Source organism: Protopterus annectens, chromosome 15.part0 (assembly GCF_019279795.1).
Source record: "Protopterus annectens isolate FY-2018-M chromosome 15.part0, PAN1.0, whole genome shotgun sequence".
NCBI lineage: Eukaryota > Metazoa > Chordata > Ceratodontiformes > Protopteridae > Protopterus > Protopterus annectens.
In genome coordinates this window covers 533,453,986-533,475,889 of record NC_056749.1, presented here as the reverse complement: position 1 = coordinate 533,475,889, position 21,904 = coordinate 533,453,986, and the positions used below count along the sequence as shown (strand labels likewise).

The following is a 21,904-nucleotide window of genomic DNA, read 5'->3' as shown; positions in this document are numbered from 1 at the left end:
CCCTTCCTAATATACTCTTCTAACAACACAAAAACTAGACAATCTATAGTTTGGACCCATTTACTATCACCACCCCTCTATGCCTTTGCCACCTTCACCAACTTAAAGAAAACTGATCCAGCAAGACTAGAAGCTTGCTATAACAAGATTGCTAGATTTGCTAGTAACTCCCCATATAGAGCACATCATTATAATGCCTTACAACATCTAAATTGGCTGGATCTACCTAACTTCCTTACCCTCACCCACCTTACAAGAGCCCACAGAATAGTATATCATTCCGAAAAGTGTCCATTTCTCCAAAACCTGCTTCAACCCCAATCCAATACAAGTCAGCTTAGATCTTCTGACAAGCTTCTGCTACAAGTCACAAGAGCTAGCAACTTCTGTGGTGATTCTATGTACTCCAATCATATCTCCAGAACAAGGAATCTGACCCCACAACATATACTAACTACAACTAACCCTCAACAATTTAAATCTTTGCTTAAGTCCCACCTATCTAAGAACTGGCTTTGTTTTTACCTAAATCCAGTCTGACCACTGTCTCCACTCTACTCTCCAAAATGCGTTCCTGTCAACATACTCAAACTGACTAGGTAAACCTTTCATCTCCTACTTATACACTTAACCACTAACACATATTCTTATGTATTCATATATAAAACTCAAGCTATATTTAGCTAAATGACATTGTTTCTCAGTTGTAGTTATGTTTCCTCTAAATATTATGATTTTTCTTGTTGAAAATTTTAACTATTATTATAGCTATATATGTTTTTCTTTTTTATTTGACAGTTGTAACTAATGTTATAGCTAAATATGTTTTTCTTATCATTCTGTCCTAACATATGTTAATTAATAATTTCAACTTTGATGCTTCTTTGTAACTTGTGGGGCTTTCCCCCATGGCTTCTACTAAAAATGGGTCTCTCACCCAGTCAGACTATCCCAGTAAACAAATATAAAATAAACAAGCATGAAATAAAATAATAAATAATGTATTTATATATAGCTTTAGTTCTGTACTGACTTGAGCTGTGCTATGCAGAAGTTAACTGTTGATAGTAACTTATCCATTTGATGATGTATATAGATGTACCACCACTTATTCTTCATAATTTATCAATCTATTAATGCTTTACTTATTGAGCCTGGGTCATGGCTGAAAAGTGTCAGTAGAGCAGACCACCTATCTGGTTATCAAATAGTAAATACATTAAAAAAATGAGAGATAAACACTTCTGGTCATTGTAGCTATAATGACAATCCCTACTTTTAGCAGTACCTTTTCCATTTGACTAAGCTATCACAGGATTTCATTGCCTTGATATACTAAGTATACATCATGCAACCATCAAATTTCTAACATGATCTACAGAATATATATATATACGCATATTTATGATTAAGGTTCATTTGACTGAATTTTCATTTCTTTGGGAAAAGTGCTTCATTTTGTCGAAAACACAAAACACTGAACACTAAAAATATGGAGTTACAACTCAATCCAGCTAAAAATACCAAATGTCATACACCCCAACTACAAAACCTAGATTAAGTGCATCTTGGTAGTGTTTCTGTTCGGGAAATGTTTTTTAGTCACATAATGTGTTTGGTTAGGGGCATGGTTAGGGTTAGCACTCATGAGTAAAGTGGGCAGGGGGAGCTTTGTCTCCCAGCTGCGTCTTCAGTTCTCTGGGTTTGACAAGTTGTCATTCATCAACTTGTAGATAACCCATATACATAAATATATATATATATATATATATATAAAACACACACACACACACACACACACACAAAAATGAAAAATTTGCACCAAGGTAAAACCACTAAACTTGCAAGCACAACTTTGGGATTCATGCCACAAAACCACCAGAAGACAGTGAGGCATAAAATAAACTATAAAGCACATGCAACCAATAAAAGCAAAGAGACTATTATTGAGCGCTTTCGTCCCAAGTTTTATTTAATCAGAACTTCATCAGAATAAATAATAGCCTACACAATCAACTTTAAATATACAAAAGCCCACCAAATCCATTCAAAAAGAACCAATCACTGTGATGACACTAAGAAGAGGCATAACCAGTAACCACTTGATCATTAAAAAATTCATAGTAAAAATATCTACTGAACATAAAAAATGTATACATATACTGTAGTAATATATTTAAGAACCTACAAAATAATAAACAAAACTGGGTGTATATAATTTTTATATATTATTAAATTAATTTCAACTTAAGAAGGCATTTTATAGTAATAGTTTCATGAATTCCAGGGAATTGATCAGCCCTTAACCAAATTTGCCATTTTAATTTTCTGTCTTAAGGAAAATTATTACACCCACTAACAAATTGGCGTAAATGAATTTGTTCCAAAACAAAAAACTGGAACTTCCTAAAAGACAAACATTCTGTACTATGTCTTGATAATTTCTTTTTAATTACCGCACAATGTTTTCTAACCCTAAAATGTAATTCTCTAACACTTTTACCTATATAAAATGCAGAACATGTACAGCACATTGCTAAATATACTATACTGCTCTTAGCTACAAATGTGTAATTCAAATGTTCAAAATGAACCAAATTAGAATTGCTCATAAATCTGCATTTTTTTCAGTTAGTGCAACTGAAGGTCCCAACTGAATTTTCGAAACATTTTTTGTCCCTATCTAAGTAATTTTCCAACAAACTTTTTAAATTAGAGGACTTCTTCAATACAAAATTAGGATGGTCACCCAAAATATTAGAAAGTTCAAAATTACCTAAAATAATTTTTCAATTTGAATTAATAACCTTCCTAATCTCTGTACCATCAGTAGACATAGTTATTGGAAAAGCTAAAACCTTGTCAGTAAAATGGTTAGACCTATTGTGCTGACTGACCATTATAGGATGAACTAAAATGGGAAGCCATTTCACTGTACGATCCCTTAGTACTCCAATTATAATTTTATCAAGTTCAACTGGAGGATATTCTGGATTTAAAAATAGTTGTTTAATAAATTATACCTCTTGGACAAAATGCGCATTGTCGCTTACTAGGCGACTAGTTCAAATTAACTGCCTTCTAAAAATTATTTAATTTCATAAATTCAGGATGAAAACTATGATAGTGCAAGTAATTATTTCTGAATGTATTTTTTATAAAAACAGAACAAGTACATTTTTGTTCTAATACATCCATTGTTAACATTACATCTAAAAAGTTGATTTCAGTACCTTTCCCAGTTAATATAAATTTTAAGAGATGCTGTCATTGATTTTGTCAAGGAAATTAACAAGAATGTCATCCCTACTAGTCCAGATAAAAAATAAATCATCACTATATCCTTTATAAAAACTGACAAAATGAAAAAGAGGTTAATTCACAAAAAATGTTTCTTCCCACCAACAGAGGACAAGGTTTGCAAAAGTGGGGTTGACCATTGTGATACCCATAATTTGTTGAAAAATATGGTGATCAAATACAAAAAAAAATATTATTAAGAACCATATTAAGCAAACAACTTATAACTTTAATGGAAGCAGAATCAAACTTACAAATATTTTCCAAATAAAACTCAACAAATTGTACCCCTTTGGTTTGTAGAATATTGGTAAATAAGGAAGCAATATCAAATGTGGCCATCATAGTTTCTTGCCCGTACAACTTATATTCACACAGGCTATCCAAAAAAGCCCAGGAATCGTTCAGATAAAATTTAATTTTTTGTACACATACACACACACACACACACACACACACACACACACACACAAAATATATAAAGAGGTACAAAGATCAGTGCACACGCCCTATTACAATAAAGCAATCCAAGTCCAAAAAATCCAGCACTCAATTAAATAGATTAATAACACAGTATTTAATAGGCATACAAAAATGGTTTCTCATCAGCGTCATCAGTGCAAGTCTAATAAAAGGTTTTATAAGCTAGCACTTAAGTAATGTGAACAAATCATGTGACTAGTTTCAATCTGAAAATCATATGCGCAGCCATAGCCACTAAAAATACATGTTTAACTTATTAAAATAACTGAAATTATTTATAATCAGCTTATATTACATTCTAATAATAATCCTCTAACTTGGGCAAAACATGTATATTGCAATGTGTTATATACCTGAATTTAAAAAACACATTTTAGAATATTTCACAAAAAATAGTTATATTCCTATAATACCATCACCATCTAGTGACAATCAGTGAAACAAATCCAAAAGTAAAAATCAAAAAACACTGATTCTTCTTTGGTTTATGTATAGATCCCAGGTTAATTATCCACTGCCTTTCTTTCTTTGTAATTTAACATCAGATGCTTCCTTTGCATAGTTAAATGTTCTCTGAATCCTAGAAAAGTGATTAATGCTAATTGGTGTTTTAAAGTATGTTTATACAATCTCCTGTAGACCATTTTGCATTTTATACCACTTAAGTACACGGCAATTCACTTCTTCCATTCCCTTGAAGTTTCCCCCAAATAAGAAGCACTACATGAACAAATCATCATGTAGATCACCCAGTCTGTAATAAAGTCCCAAACTGTATATGTTCTATGCATATTAATCAAAGCAAAATTTTTAAATTTGCAGATATGTTTACAATAAATGCTGCAAGTTTTTTATATTCATTTCAGAGTTTTTGACAGAAATTATCATAGCCTTATGTGCAGTAAATGGTTAAAGGTTAGTGGCAGATCCATGCTTCTATGAGTCCTAAATGTTATGGATACAGAGGAGTCTGGATTTACCACTAACCTATAGTCATTTAATTTTCTTTGATAGTGTATACATTGACATTCCCTTTCACCTGATAGCAAGATGAAATAGCAAATTTTGCTTAAAACCTTTCATAGTAGTTAAGAAGATAGTGTTATGTGAGGAATGCAGTATCACCACAGGAAGAGTGTACTCCATATAGGGGATAGGACCTTTCTGGTAGATAGCTGAGCAATATATAACAAAGTTTAAGCTAACTAAGCATGTTAGAGACAGTGGTTTTGGAACTTTAAAAGGTGTGATTGAATCATGCGCATGGATATTTATGCTGCAGAACCTGTATAACAGAGCTATTAAGCTGGTTGCGTATCTTAGTAGGACTGCCATGTCTCAGCTTTTGGAAGGTTTTACCTTTGGATTTCTTTCTAACAATAGTACATTTATTCCAAATCAACCAGTGTTGAAAAGAAGAAAGGTCCTTTTGTAAATCCTTCTGTATCACAGAAGTTGTTTTACTTGACTTCAGAAGATGGAAATCATTAGCTCACAATATTTTGTTAAGCCTAGAGAGGGAATTAGGACGATCATTAAGAAATTGAGAAAATAAAATAAGCTCTAGGAGTGACCCTTGAGAAACCCCTGCTTTTATAAATGTGTATTTGTTGTATAAGTTGCTGAGATGACTGTAAATATTTTGTTTAGTAGCTATGAAGCCTCTTCAAAACTCCATCACTGAAGTTCACCCTGGAAAGTTTAGCTAAAAACATAAAATGATCAACAGATTCAAAAGCTACAGTCATATCTATTGAAATAGCACTTATTGGAAGCTGCTTGCCCATGTCAGTGTAGATGGGATCAGTGAGTAAGTAGGTAGCATTTATTGTCCTGAAACATGTTCTTGTTGTATATCAGTCAAGGATATGTTCCGTGACTTTGGTTTAGAAAATTATTTCATGGATCTTGGATAATGCATAGTGGCAATAGAGTGAAAGTCTTGTGAAGATGTTGGAGAAGAGAGTTTAGGAAGTGGGAAGCTACTAGTTTGTTTCAGAGGACATGATACTTGTGTTTTTTAAAACACCTTTATTGAATTACCACTTGTGACATAGGCAAACTTATATTTATATAAAATAATCAAACCATATTTGCAAGTTCACATCTATAAAAATTATACATAACATAAATTGTTATATACCTTATAATCTAAGCAATCGTACATAAATTACTCAATTCCTACCCCCTCTTAAACCTCATTCTACCTCCAAAACATTTTTGTGCATGTATTGTTCCCACAGTTTCCATTTTCCCTATGTAATTTACTCCTACCCTTTTCTAAAGATCCCGTGGCCTGTTCTTTTATCTTTGTTACAATATTCGCTACTTTAAGTATAATTGGTTTAGATTCTGATTTTGATTTTCTACTAATTGCTTTTTGACAGCCACCAGAATTAAACTTAACAAGCACTTACTGTGTCTGTGCAATTCAGATCATGTATCCCAGCTCAGAAAATATTGTTTCCTTAGTTAAACTTATTTGCTTGCCCGGTATTTCTGATAGAGTACTCTGTAGGTAATTTTTAAAGTCAGCCAACTCATTACACTCCTAAAACCTATGTTCCCAGTTATCTCTTTCTTCCCTGTCACACTTCCAACATTTGCCATCTACCTGAGGAGTCTTATTGGATATAAAGGTATCTATGAAAACACTTACAGGCAAAAATCCTTAGTCTTCTAGGTTCTGTTGCATATTTAGGAGCCATACATATATCCTCCCATTGTTTCTTTGTGAATTTCTTATCTAATATCTATTTTCAGTCTTTTCTGATCTCTTTTGATTAATTTCTGTAGTTATTGTGCAATATTTTATATGCAGTACTAATTATCCCTTTTTTAACAGCAGCTTCTGTTCTAGATTCAACTAAAAACTCAACCAGTGCAGGTCTTTTATTTAGGATTCCTCTATCCATTTCTCTTTGTCTATACTGTAATGTCAGTCGGTGATAGCAGAAGCAATCACTAGCCTGCAATCTAAATGTCTTCTTGGTCTCTTTCCATTGTATTCCTTTCCCATCTCTAATTATTTGTTCCCAGTAACTTGATTCCTTTGCCATCTTCCTCCAGTAAATGCTACCCCTGTTTGTCTATTCTGTGTACCCTTATTCATAGTCATCCTTATTGGCATAATCTCCTTTCTCCATCCCCTTGTTAGCTTAGTTTTTAGTATACTTTCTTCTACTTTATGAATATGATATTCTGTATGACTGTTGCTACGGTCCTTATGGATCTGCATCCAAAATCCAGTTCTTTCCTTATTTCTTGAATTATCTCCCTGCTTCATCATCATTCCTTTCCACTTTGAATTATAGCTTTCTGCTTGTGTTATTTGTAAGGGCATTAACTGGTGTAACTCTAAAGTATCCCTTCAAATCAGGTAATCCTGAACTTCTTTATTCTTTTGAGAGGATCAGCTTATTCCACTTGACTCTTCCCCTCTTCCCCTCCCAAATAAAATACTTCAACCTTTATTACCTACTGCCTACAACTTCTCCTCTGGTTAATAAAAATATGCTTGACCTGTAAATAAAGCTAAAATGACTAAAAACATTTTACTGCTTGTATCTTGCTATCTATATACATAGGTAAAAGGTTTCTAAATTTTGTTTTATCTTTTGTTTACTCTCTTCCCATATATCCTTAGATGCCATAACCAAATCCCTTTTAATACATATCCCTACATACTTCATTGTATCATGACCCCATCTATATGGGTATTGCTGTAGGTAAATAGTTTATAGCTATAGCCTTTGTTTCATGTGTGGGTAAATAGTTTATAGCTATAGCCTTTGTTTCATCTTCATTCATTTTTATATCCTCCAAAAAAACCGGAACTGTCTCTGAATATTCCAGAACACTGAGATGTGCTTTTCTGGTTCCATCAGGTACATAGTAATATCTGCAAATAAAGCCAACTTTTCTTGAACACCGTACCAATAATATTCTGCAATTTCTGAGTCCCTAATTTTCTTTGCCATTGGGTCTAAATCTAATGCAAATAACAAAGGGAAAGAGGACAACCTTGCCTGTTTCCTCTAACAAAGAGGAACCTTCCCACTTTGATTTTTGCATCCTATCCCCCATATATCCTTTTAATTAACCTTATTATTGTATCAGGAAAAGCAAATATGTCCATTGCCCTACTCATAAAATCCCACTTTACCGTGTTGAAAGCTTTCTAGAGCATGATACTTGTTGAAGGAGACAGGTTGCAAATATACACAAGGGATCTCAAAAAACAAAGAACAGTCATGTTAAAGAAAACTGGATATAAAAGGAAGATTAGGGGTCAAAGGGTTTTGGAGTTTTTCTAGAAAATTGTAGCATTTCTTTAATGTGAAATGTCAGAAACTGAAGATGTAGAAATGAATGAGTTGGCCCAGTGCTGAGATAGGTGTTGGTAAGTTTGTGTGTGTGGTGGTGGGGTGGGATCACTGGATGAATTGTGGTCCTTAAAGAGGTTGATAAATGAACTCTTTAGATCAGACATCTGTTTGGGGGGGGGGGGGGGGGCATAGTCAAATCTGTAAAGACTTCCAGAATTTTTTTGTTTGACTGGCAACAGGCATGTGTCATTGAACAATATTGAATTTTGTCTCCAGTGAGATGAGAAGCTTTAATAAAGTGTGCTAATTATGTGTGATCCTCCTACACCAAAACAGGCGTGGTCTCTTTCCGTAAGATAGGCTTTATTAATAAAAGTAATCCAGGAGTATTTTGTATAACTGATGTCCAAGTCTTTTAGGGAAACAGCCTTCTTGAGCAGAAATAAGATGGTTCAAGAAGTAGTCCAAGGTGATGTTGGGGGTCTTTTTCGTTATACAGGGCTCCTATATATGCAGTCTAATTACTGGCTGACTTTCTTATTTTCAGTAATAAATCTGGTAGTGTATGCAGATGGCAGTTAGGAACATTTAAATAACTAGTAGAAAATAAGACACTAGTCACTGAAAAATTTGGGAGAATGAACAAAACCCTACAACTGTGTGTGTGATTTTGCTGCGAACAGCATCCAGTAAGTGTCATTACTAGTAGTGGATCTGGTATGCTTTTTGACAAGCTATACGAGACAAAGAAAGGAGACAAGTCTCTTTATTTGTGAATTAAAAGGCTGAAACCATGTTTATTTTTGAAAAGTAAAAGAAAACCACCATCTATCCTGGGACTATTGATTGAGAAGAGAAAATGGTTGTCACAAATGAAGGACAGATGGACAACATTTTCTTAGCCATGTCCCATTGATGGCAAGTATATCTAGGTTTTTCTGAGATGATTCAGGTCTCAGATAAGTGCCATTTGTTATTAATACTGACTACTTTAAAGAATCCATTTTTAAGTACTTAAAATGAAACAAAGGGGTTGGGAGTATGGCACTGGGACAAGGTTTAAGGTTAATATCACTAGGAATGAGTAGCTTTAAGATTAGGAGGTAAATAAAACTTTTTATAACTCCTTCAAGGGTAGACTCCTTTCAAAATCCAAAAAGGCCACCAGTAATATGAAGTAATAATATAATCGCAGTTGAAATTGTTGATAGAATTATCTAATTTGGGCCTACAGAACATGTTGCCTGAAGGGTCGGTTATAACATAGTCATGGAGCCAGGAAGGTAAGAACAGTAGGCATAATGACAGGTTATTCCTATTTATTATGAAGTGCAGGGACATAGACAAAGAAGCAGAATTAGACTTCATCACTAAGCCTTGTTAAGATGAGAAAGGTAGCTTGCAATTTAATTAAAAGACATTAAAAATGCAAAATGCATATATGTTACAGAAGAAAATTAAAATTAGAGAAAACACAGAATATAGTGATGATAAAAATAAGGCAAGTAAATACTACTGATTGTAATAGAAAAAAGGAGGGTACAATCCAGAGTAAGTGATGGAACAACCCATATTTAATTGCATAAAGGGTGAATGTATATGGGATGAAAAAAATGATGATGCACCAGGTCCTTTCTGGGGAATGGATTGGCCTGAAGATGGGCAGATAAACACATTTAACCTGCAGAAAGAGGTGCAGCAGTGGGGTTTCTGTGGTGAAACACTTACAGAAAGCTCTTTAAAGGCAAGCTTATTATATCACAATGAGCATCACTTAGTTGGAATCTCGGGGGACATGAATACACTTGAGAAAAAAGTTATTGAAATCGGAGGAAATATTGTTCATGCTTCCACTTTTAAGTCGTCACAGTCTGACACAGAAACTGTATAAAACCTAATTGATCACTATCTGGCAGACTAGTCTTGCAAGTCAGTTAGTAACAGACTTTAAAGCATAGCAAAATTTGTCAACCAAAAATAATTAAGTAGTTAAACTAACAGTTGAACATCAGCAATCTTTAGGGTAAACAGCAGCTGTTGCACCCAGGAAGGAAAGGTATGATTATATGCAGCATATAGCAGTAAAATAATTGGACAGTCTGTCAAAAAATAATAAACATCTTCATTGAGAGGGGTGTACTTGATGAATACTTGATCTTCTGTTATCTTATTCATATTTTTCTTGTTTGATACTGGATTTTTGCACTTACTTCCTTAATCGTGTCTGCTTGGTCAGACCTAAACTAAACAACCTGCTGTTTTTCCTTGTGTATTTTAGGTGTTAATTGGAGAGCCACATGTGTGGAAATTGCAGTAAAAGTGAAAGGGTAAGTAGAATAAATTGTTTTGATCAGAAGTATCTTAGATTTGAGATGTTCTTTGTTTTTCTTGGAAGTAATTGGAGACATGACACAAATGCTGGACTAGTCAGGAATATTTCAGGACAAGGCATGGAACTTGCTGTGGTACTGTGGTCTGTCTGTACATGAGATGCAGTATGGTAATGAAACTTAACACCGATCTGAGAATCAAACAGCTCGTATCTTTAAATTTCTCCAAAATTTCCTTTGCACTAACTTGTCTCATATCAGTAGTACTGCTACTTCACTCTGCTCTCAAGGTGAATTTCTTGACATCCATTTCTCAAACATATAATGGCTTGTTTATGATCACAGTCCTATATGTTGTACCTTATGTTGTGTTATATTGAAAATTATTTCTGCTTATTTATTTTTATGACTGCTGTCTGATCTGCTGAATGTCATCTTGTGACTGTGTGTTAGAATTCATTTTTGCAATTGCAGGTTTTTCCCTTAGGCCTGAACTGAAAGCAGACCAGGACCCAGATTGACAGCCCAGTAAACAAAACATAATAAAGAAAGAATATACAATAGCATACGCAAATTATCAGCTAGTTTTAGAATCAATAATGATTCTTTGGGATGCATTTAAAGCAAACAAGACATGTCACATATTTACTTTATATGGTTCTTCATAACAAGGAAAGAAAATCCATCTTGATAGGTTGATGGATGGGCTTCCTGTAAGCTATACAATGACAGATGAATTTAGATGCCTCCAACAGAAGATAGATTAAGGTACGAAACTGTGTCTGAGTGTTATTGCTATATAACTTGTGAGTTCATCCTGTGAACCATTGAACTGTTTAGTGGCTTGGCATTCCTCATTCACTGCATTCTGTACCTGTTTATGTCAGTAAGTGTAAAACCCTTCAGTTTGCTGTACAATCCTGCTACATCCTCCTCATATTTAATGATTTCTGCTCTTTATTTGCTTGTAGAGGCTTGTGCTGATCAACTACTTCACCATGAGCCTTGAACTACAGGAGTGTGAATTCCCTTCTTCCTTTCCATCTAGGCTTAAGGCCATCCTTGTTGCATGGCACTACTAGGGAACATAAGTGCAGGTGAACTAAGTATGTTCTGCAGATCATTATCCTTATTACTCTACTGTTCGTCAAGTATAAAGCGACAAAGAGTAAAACCTGCCAGGTTCAGTTTATCAGTATTGAATTCCCTGATCACTGTTCTGCATATAAAATCAGTGCTGGTGCAGTCTCTATGTGTACACCATCTGTGATTCTTTTTCCAGGTGTTTGTCGCTTTTCTGCATGGCTGTGTTAATGCTAAAGCTAGAATAATTATGTATGTGAGGTACAAAGAACTTACTCCCATACAGATTTTTTTTCCACTTAAGTTCTGTCAGGTTGAAGCTTTGACTGGTCTATTTCATCCAGTTCCAGCTTCAGCAGTAGTTGCTGTAGACCCAATGAGAGGATATTTTGTCATTTTTAGTGCTCTGTTTATTTATTTACTTTCATTAACCAGTATGTGAATATTCTTTATCTTGCCAATAATGTGAAATGATGTTAGTAATGACTACTCTTTTCACTCACCACCATCCTTGTCCCACTGGCCCTCATAATGAGTGTCTATAGAAAAGAAAACAAAAGAACAGAAAAGGAACAGATACAGAAGAAATTAATTTATGCTGACAAATCCAGGTAAGACTATGGTCCTGAGGAGAATCCTTCCACCACGAAGAATGATTCTGAGGTACAAAGATATACACTATGTGTTAGCAAGTGACATGATAGCTGATATTCCAATTTGTTTTACAATGGATGAAGTGCACCACTTATTCAAAGTCTTCCAAATACTGCCTAAGGCCTTACTTTCCCCCAATAATGCATTTTTTAGACAGAGTCTAGTTAATGTCCATTCCAATGTAGCAAATTCATCAACAAGTCTGGACCACATTAAGGTGGATCTTTTCAAAATGAAATGTCTGAGTAGCAACTTGCCAGATTTTGCAGATATTCATCAAAGTGATCACTCCTGCAGTAGCCTTAGTTATATGAGTTATATCTTGCAAAGGGTATAACAGCCAACCAGCTTCCAAGTCTTCAGGGCACCTTCTATGTGCCCAAACTGTCAGGCAGTTCAAGCTTAGCTGATTAAAAGATAATTTGGGGCGTCAAGCCCTTCAGAGTTTAACTGCTGCTGAAGAGTATGCCCCTCTGAGACTTTCGAGGATCAGTGGTTGGCTTGTGCTGTTCCCCCTTGGTGAAAAAACTTCCATTTAATAATTTTGCTCATTATTTATACTTTCTTTTCAGGAACATTATTTTAAAGCTAGAAGTTTGTGTTTTAAAAGACTGTAATGAGACTGTCCTGTAGTTTTAAACAGGAGTGCTCCTTTTTCCTGGCAGTTTAAAAGTTGTTTAAAGTAACTGAAAATCATTTAATCTGTGGACAAATGTGTTTATTTTACTTTGTGGGGCTCAGAAAGTGTTCAAAAGTGATTTTTTACTCTGTTTGAGAAAAGAGACTTTTAAAGACGTTTTATATTTACTGGCATTTGCTGTTTGTTTTCCCTGGGAAAGAAGCATCACTTGCTCCATTTGAACCAGCTAACCTGGATGACTTGAGGTTCTTCACATAGAAAACAGTTTAACTGATTGTACTGACTTATATAAGATGAGAATCTGAATTGCAAGCTCTTATGGTGAGTCAATTCTACCTCATTTTCCACACAGACAGGGTTTCTTTGAGAACTAATCCTGTTACGCCTAAAGTGGCATCAGAGTTTATTTTAAGCCAAACTCTACATATCTGTTTTTTTTTTCCTTAACCCAAAAATGAGTAAAAACTGCATACCTGAGATATCCAAAAGACAACTCAAGTACTATCTTGCCAAAAAAAAAATCTTTCAGCTCTTTGTTCATTTCCTGTGAAGATATGAAGGGGCAACCTGTGTTGAAACAGACCATTTCCAAATGGCTGTCTAAGGTATTACCGTTTGTTTTTCTCACCACAACAAAACTATTCCAGGCAGGATTGAGCCCACTCTACTAGGGCCTTCATCTATGGCTCTTTGGAAAGGATTGGATTCTAGAAGCAGCAACTTGGGCCTCTGTACGTACTTTTACAAAGATATGCTTGATTCGTTGTATTTGACTATATCAGGCTTTGTCATGGGCCATTCTGTAGAGGCTGCTGGGCTCTTCTTCTTCCAAATGCAATAGCCATTCCCTGCCCCCATTCCTCTTGTTTTTGTATGCTGTTTATGCCAGTGTGTGGCTATTCATTTCTTGTTCTTCCTATCAAGCCTCCTTCTGTCTGTTAGCTGAAAAGCACTGAAGAGCTTGGTGCCCAAACTAATCTTTTAGTCAGCTCAGCTTGAGCTGTCTGACAGTATGGGCATGGGGAAGGTGCCCTGAAGCTTTTGAAGCTGGCTGGCTTTTATATCATTGACAGGATATAATGCATGTAGCTAAGGCTACTAAAGCAGTGATCATTTGGACATCTACTGTTATGGTAAGTTTGCTTACAGAATTATACTCTCTCCTGCATCTGGAACATACCCATGTTTGTGTAATTACTGAGACTTAGTTTAAATGTAAAGAAAGAGCTCCTTCCATGTCTGGGTTTTGCATCAACCATACCTTCAGGCCTAGTGGTAACTGCATTGGTATCTCCATATTTGTCAATGATTATGTCACCTCCAGAGAGATTCCCTGAGACCCACAAACAGAACTTAGAACTGTAAATAAGACAAACTACCATATTACAGCCTGCTGCAGGATACCTTCCATGTCTCCAGATAATCATGCCAGATTTTTGAAAAGTATTCAAGAAATTACTTATTACTAAGAACTCAGATATTTATAGGTTCATAGGTATATACTAGGCTAATGACCACCAAGACCTTTATAAACCTAGCCAGGCAACCCAACTCAGTTGCATCCCCTGGTAACATGTGAATCTTAACTGTTAGGAAGGGTATGTTAGGTTGCTAAAAAGTTATGTCAGGGATATGTTAGTTACAGAATGTTTAATCTTAGCCTCTGTCTTTAAGAGACATGGGGGCCAGCCCAGGGAAGAAATTTATGATTACCCATCCAGTGTTATTTAGGGAATGTTTACTGTCGGTCTCTGTCTGTAAGAGACATGGGGGCCAGCCTGTGGATAAATTTGTGATTTTCCATGCAATGGTCAAGTTTTTTTTTGGAAGACTTTAATAACCATCAATAAACTGAATCATATATATCTTTCATGTTGGGTATGCCCAGAAGTTCTTGGACTTAATCAACAAAAATTCCCTAGAAATGATAGTTAATAAAACCAGAGGACACAATTTTCTGTTCCTCACAAATATAGCCTCTATGTATAGTATTCTCTTGGTCTTTCCTTCCTCGGTTAAGTCTGACTGTAAACTTGTGACTTTTGCCTTCAAAATCTCTAAAGTTGATGAAACCAATACTGTTAGAACCAGGCCTGAAGGAATGGTAGATGCAAAACCCAGAGATGGAAAAAGTGTTTTCTTTACATCTCTGAGTTTAAGAACTTCAAATGAGCAAACCTCATGCAATTATAAAACAGAATCTCAAAATTTACACATGATAGCACTAGCTTGGGCCCTCACACAGCAGTCAGCTTTACAGAGGACTTCTACGCTCATTATAGACAAATGGATGGAATTGACAGTCCCATCAAAAGCAAAATAGAATGAGAAATTAAAAAAAAACCCTGATTGCCTACCAATTAAAAAAACTTACCCTGTTTGCCTACCCCTTAAAAATGTTTTTTAACAAGAGAAAAAACACTCTTTAAATTAAGCTGCAGATCCAAAACTCCTCATAACAAAGGTGTATAAAAATATTACCAGGGAAATGAAAACACATTATTAGGTCTGGTAAAGCAACCCATGTACTTAGGCTAATTTCTGAAGCTAAGGATAACAAGAAGTCCTTCTTTAGCTATGTTAGAAGACTTAAGAACAATACCCATTAGTTCTCAAAATTTATCCTAAGTGGGACCACCAACCCTGACCCAAAAGACATTGCTAGTATACTAGTAAACATGTATAGTGTAAACCTCACCTCCAAAACATCTGTCCAAACTCTACATATCCCAGAATACCTTATTCCTATGTTATCACCAAAGAACATGTTATAAAGGTGCTGTCAAAGACTAAAAGTAGTTTCTCCGTGGGACCTGACAATTTATCTGAATGTTAAATAAGGAGCGCCAAACATTATGATAATAAACCTCCTCTCAAACTGTTACCTGAGACTTAGCCACAGGATATGTTCCCAGATTTTGTCTTACAATAGTACTGATGCCCTTCCATAAGGGTGGTCCTACAGCAGACCCTGGCAATTACAAACCCATCAGCCTTATGAGCCTGATAGTCCAAGTTAGCCCATATCTTAAGTGATCTCAATAATGATATCAGAAATTCAAAATCTTATGAGGTTGGTCTCTCATCAGTTTGGCTTCATCAGAGGAAAAGCCCACCTATTAAATCTAGTTAACTTGTTTGAGAGGGTTACATATACTGTTGATAGTGATTATCCTGTCTGCACAGTGTATCTTGACCTAGGGAAATCATTTGACACTATACCCCATGTGAACATTGTAAGTAAGCTAAATGTTTTAAACATAAATAACTTATCTAATACAATTGATAGCAAACTGGCTAAAAGACAGAACTCACATAGTTCATGTGGTAGGTGCCTCATTTGAAAGTATGAAAGTAAAGAAACAGGGTCTCACTGGCTCTGTATTGGGACCCCACCTTTTCAGCATTTACTTATTTGATCTCCAAACAGAGAACCAGAACCTCTGCTTAACTAAGTCAGCAGATGACTACAAACTGTGTGTTATTGTTAACACCCTTTCTGACACCTATACCCCTTCAGAAAGAACCTATCTTGGTTAATAAGCAATGTACTGATATAGGCCCAGATGAAATGCAAAAAAATGTAGTATCATTTTGTTTGCAAACAGCCCTATCCTACCTAGTAAAGTATTTTACACCATATCCCATGTGAACATTATAAGTAAGCTAAATGCTTTAAAGATAGATATTTATGTAACTGAAGAAAACAAGGCACAGAAACACGACTGTGCCTTGTTTTCTTCAGTTACATTTGTTGTTGGCTTGCAGGCACAGTTTATTCCTTGGGGATTTCATTATTTGTTTAGAGATACTTATGTGTTGCAATTGGATAGCAAACTGGATAAAAGAGAGAATTCACATAGTTCATGCACCATGTGCCTCATTTGAAAGTAAGAATGCAACCAACAGAGTCGCCCAGGGTTTGTATTGAGACCCCCACTTTTTTAGCATTTACTACATTGATCTCCAAACTGAGAATCAGGACCTCTTGTTAACTAAAGTGGTGGATTACTGCAAACTGTGTATTATTGTTAAGCCCCCCTCCCAACACCTGTACCCTTCAAAAAGAACCTCTCCTAGGTAATACCTGGTGTTTGAAATGGGCCCAGATGCAATGAAATGCAAAAAAAGTGGAGCATCATTTAATTTGGCAGACAATCCCTACCCTCAACACAAAGTGTAGGCAATACTCCAGTATTAAATGAAAACATAATCTGGGTCTGGTACATGGGTTTATTTATTTTATTTACTTTTGTTTACTGTGAAAGTATGATTGGGATTGCATGCCCATTTTCAGCTGAGCCCCAGGGAGGAAAGCTCCAATAACATAGACATATTATAAGATACAAAAAAATAGCCGTATCTATTGTTACAAAGTTTAAATATTTTTACAAAGTTTAGAAATCAGGTAACCCTGGGCAATCAAAGAAATGCAGAGTATTTGTACAATGTTACAAAGTTCAAAAAGTTTTTATATGTTTGCAAACTGCTACTTTCATATTATCGGAAGTGGAAAATAATACAATGTATAGATAATTAGGGTTAGTGCCTCAGGAGAGAGGATTAGATGCGCAATGTAATTTAGTTCAGAATATGGTGAAAACAGAGAGAAGGTTAGAGATTACTAAGGATTTAGAGATGGAGATGGTTACAAGAAGGTAATGTATGGGGAAAGCAAGTAAAGGAGGAAAGAGTGGTAACAGGTAAGTGTAAGGGAAAAATAGGGGGAGGGGCATGTTAGTAGTACAGGGAAGTGGTGAAAAAGAAGGTGAAAGAAAAAGTGGAAATCAGTGTGTGGATAAAGTACAGCTACATAGTTTCCTTTTCACTAGGTGATCTTTCAGTGCAACTTTGAAGTGCTTCATATTTCTCAAGAGTCTGATATTACTTGGAAGGTTATTCCATGCTTTAGAGATGCTGACTGAGTACAGTGAATCACAAAATGAGTTATTGGATTTGTTGTATTCAGCTATTTTAATCCCATTGGAGCATAAGTTTTTATTTGGCACATGTCAATTGATGAGATTAGTCAGTAACGGTGTATTAACTGGGTGGTGTAGTATCTTGAATGGCATAAGTGATATAGAGAGATGTATTGAAGGAGTGGGTTGGGAGGCTGCATGCAAATTTACTGATTTCATTGTAACATTGCTGCAGTTTATGTTCAGTGGAAGAGTGGAGATTTGTAAAAACTGAGGCATATAGGAGAATGGGGAAGAGTAGGGATGTAGCTGCTGTTTTCTTACTATGATCATTTAGAATGTGTTTTGCTCTGCATAGCAAACCTAGCCTTGATGTGAGTGTTTTTTTATCTTTAACTTGTCAGTGATAACGCCTAGTAATTCAGTATTGGTGACGTTCAATTTTTGTATTTTTTGAGTAGAGAATATTGATTAGTGTTATTTTCATTTATAGTTTTCAGGAGGGATAAAAGTATTTTTTAGGGGGTGGGTTAAAAGCAGTTCAGATTTTTTAGCCATTTTTCCACAGAGCATCTTTTGTGAAGGTTTCTAAGATGGATAGACTGATGGCTGAACAGACTAGTGTAGAGTCGTCTGCATAGCAAATAATGTTGTCAGGTTTTGACTCTTTCTGTGTGTCATTAATGAAGATGTTGAAAACTCTGGGTCCTAGAATGGAACCTCGGGGAATGCCTGTTGAGACAAGTGTGGGTGGTAAAGGTGTTTGTCAGTCAATCCATTGCAAAGACTCAGTGCTGTTATTAAGGTAGCTGGTGAACCATTTCATAGTAGAAGTTGCAATCCCACTAAAGATGGAGTCTGTTTAGGAAAAGTTGGTATGAAACTGTTTCAAAAACTTTTTTATGTCAAGGAAGAGTGGAGATGATAAGGCCTGAATTTCTGCTTTGACTAATAGCAAGGAAATGTAGTAGGTTAGTTTCGGTGCTATGGTAGGGTTGAAAAACATGTTGGGTGGGAGGGTATAGCTGGCTTTCAAGTTGAAAGGTTAGAAGTTGTTGGTGGATACAGGTTTGAGTACTTTGGAGAGAGGATTGCTGTGGAGCAATAGACCATTCACAACAGATCTGCCAATTTTGAGTATTGGAATTATGTAGGAAGATTTCCATTGAGCAGGGATGAAGTGGTTATTAAATCTATCAGCTTTGTCATTGTTAGGGTCAGATGGAAAGGGGTTTGGGGTGGGTTTTCTGACTAGTTTCAAGAGGTTGTTTAAGTTTTGCCAAAATTGCTTGGTATTTTTGTATGTGTGGCCTGGTTAGTGGAGAAGGAATTCATTTTATCTTTATGAGCTTGTGCCTTGATTTGATTGCTTAGACAGCAATATTTTTCTAGATTTGCTTGTCTTTTGTTTTTGTGCCATAGATTCCAGGCTTTGTCCCCATCTTCCATTATTAGTTAAGTTCGGCAGGTTATCCATGAGGCAGTGTTTACTTTTACTGTTTTATGTCTTACTGGGGATAGCTGTATTAGCACAGTGAGAAAAGAGTCATTAAAGTAAGAGACAATGTTGTCTACTGGAAGGTATTTGAGGAAATCTCAGTTACATTATTTGAGGATGTTGTTGTAGATAGTTTTATTTAATTTGCTAGATTTGTTATAGAATTAAAGTGCAGTAGTTTAGGGGGCATGTGATAATCTTTACTTTTTTTTTTAATTTCTCCAAATCTTTTGGGTTTCTAATACTATGATGGGAATGGACCCCATTCCTAAGTCAAAGTAAGATTAAAGTTCATGAAATTAGTATTGTTTCAATCTTTGATGTCAGCCAAAAGTGCTCTTCGCAGCACCAGCAATGTGCCCAGTGATGACTCCTTCTGCAATTTTTATGGGTTTACATGGATTGGTAACATACCTAAATACAATTGTAGATTCTTTTTTATAAGACCTGTTGCTCATACTACTATTGGAACTGTCTGGATATCTTTCCTCCACATTGCTCTCATTTCTGCCTGCAGATCCTGATATTTTATGACTTTGTGTCTCTCTGTGCACAAGACACTCTAAGTCACTGGGTGTAGTGATTTCAGTGATCAATGCTACTTTTGTCTTCTTTTCTTGGACCACTATATCCGGTTTTCTTGCATCTATCTTTTGAACTGTTGGTAATGGGTGATCCCATGGAATATAAACTTCATCATATTCTGTGATGCTTTGTGACTCATGTTTTCAGTGTTTTTCAGCCACTTCAATACCATAATGCTTGCACAATCCCCAGTGCAATAGTCTTGCCACATTATTATGCCTTTCAGTATACAGTCCTTCCGCCATTAATATGTCACAACCAGCAACAAGGTGTGCGAATGTTTCCCAATTCTGTTTTACTAAACCTACATTTGTCTGTTTCTCCCACATGTTCAATGGACTTTGTAAACCAGCATGTACATAGCATACTATCTTGGCAGAAAAAAGACAGAAAATCCACCCAAGGATGGCCAATCAACGAAATCCACAAGTGTTCCAATTAAAATGTAGTCCTTTAATATGAATAAAACTTCGACTTGAAAATAAAATGAAAAATAAAAAAGCTCAAAATTGTCCCTTGAAGATATCCGATAAGCGCTTTCGACTGTTGTCTTCCTCAGATCGTATAATTGCTATAATCGTATAATACGGTCAAAGTTTTATTCGTATTAAAGGATTACATTTTAATTGGAACACTGGTGGATTTCGTTGATTGGCCATCCTTGGGTGGATTTTCTGTCTTTTTTCTGCCAATATTGACTGTGACAGACCACCTTTAGCGTTTGGGAGTTATTTATTTATTTATTAGCATACTATCTTGGGCTGCCAATATTAACTTTTCATCTCTTAGTTTGAATTCGCCTCTCCTTAACCATTCCTGCATTCGCTCCTGATCAACATGAGGTTCTTCCAGAAGATTTCTATACTTGCAGCTGTATTTATGCTTTTTCTACATTTCTTGCCTTCTCATTTGGTCCTTCACCTTATATTCTTACTTTGTTTTTTTTGGTACATTCAGTTGCTGCTTGATTTTTATCTACTTCTGGTTTGATTTCCATTCCTGCCTGATACTGATATGCTTCTACTAGATAAAGCAGAGAAGTCAACTTAGATTTATTCTTCTCATGTTTCAAAACTTTCACTACATTTTGGTTTTGTGAGGTCAGCAAATATGTGTGGAGTCCCACAATTGTAGATCTATACATGTAACAAATTTCAAGGTGGTCCATCCCTCCTTCAGAATGGGGAACATATAATCTTGGTATACACTGATTTTTATAAATCATTTTGTGAGCATGAAGCATCCTTCTTGTTTTCCTGTATAATCTATACAACACATTTTGGGGCCAGTCAATCACTCCAAAACTATAAATTATGACAGGAAGATCAAATTGGTTTATAGCTTGGATTTTGTTCCTAGATGTCAATGCTGTTTTCAGAATTAATTTAAGTCTTCTAAAGTATTACTAAGTTTTATTCACATTTGTTCATTGCTTATTGTTGATCCTTCTTCACTTCCCAAATATTTATATACTCCCTCTTGATCCAGTTCTTTTATATCACATTCTTGTCCCAAACTGATGTTTACCTGGTGCTGCAGCTTTCCTGCTCTAAAGGGTTGCTTTTGCACATATATCAATATGAAATTACATTCTTATATCATCTGAAAAAGTTTTGACAACCTGCAGCTGTGCTTTCAATTCCTCATCTGATGAGTTATACAGTTTTAAATCATAGACAAAGAGAAGATGAGAAGTCTTTACACTTTGTTGTTTTCTAGGAGAAAAATTGTAGCCATGGCCTAAGTTGTTAAGTAAACAGCTTAATGGGTTAATGGCAAGGCAGAATAGCAATGGTGACAGAAAGTCACCCTGGAATATCCCCCTTTGAATTTTTATCCCTTGAATAATAATCTGTCCTTTATCATGGCTTAATTGCAAAGTGGTCTGCCACTGTTTCATGGACACTGTAATGTAGTCAATCAGTGTAGGGTGTATCTTATACATTTTTAAGCACTCTTTTGTCCATGAATGTGGGATGCTATCAAATGCTTTTTTATACTCAATCCATGCCATACTTAAATGCTTCCTCTTTTTACAGTTCTCCAGTACGACTTTATTTAACAACAAGTGATCCTTTGTT

At 35.5% G+C, this 21,904-nt stretch overlaps 1 protein-coding gene across 2 annotated transcripts in view; it reads left to right on the top strand.

Moving 5' to 3' along the window:
• Positions 1-21,904, top strand: part of ALPK3 (alpha kinase 3) — a 1,816,810-nt gene that overhangs the window by 1,682,235 nt on the left and 112,671 nt on the right. For both annotated transcript variants that reach the window (XM_044057338.1, XM_044057337.1), the window contains one exon: positions 10,390-10,438. In XM_044057338.1, coding sequence (XP_043913273.1) covers positions 10,390-10,438 — 49 coding nt within the window. The remainder of the gene's footprint in view (positions 1-10,389; positions 10,439-21,904) is intronic.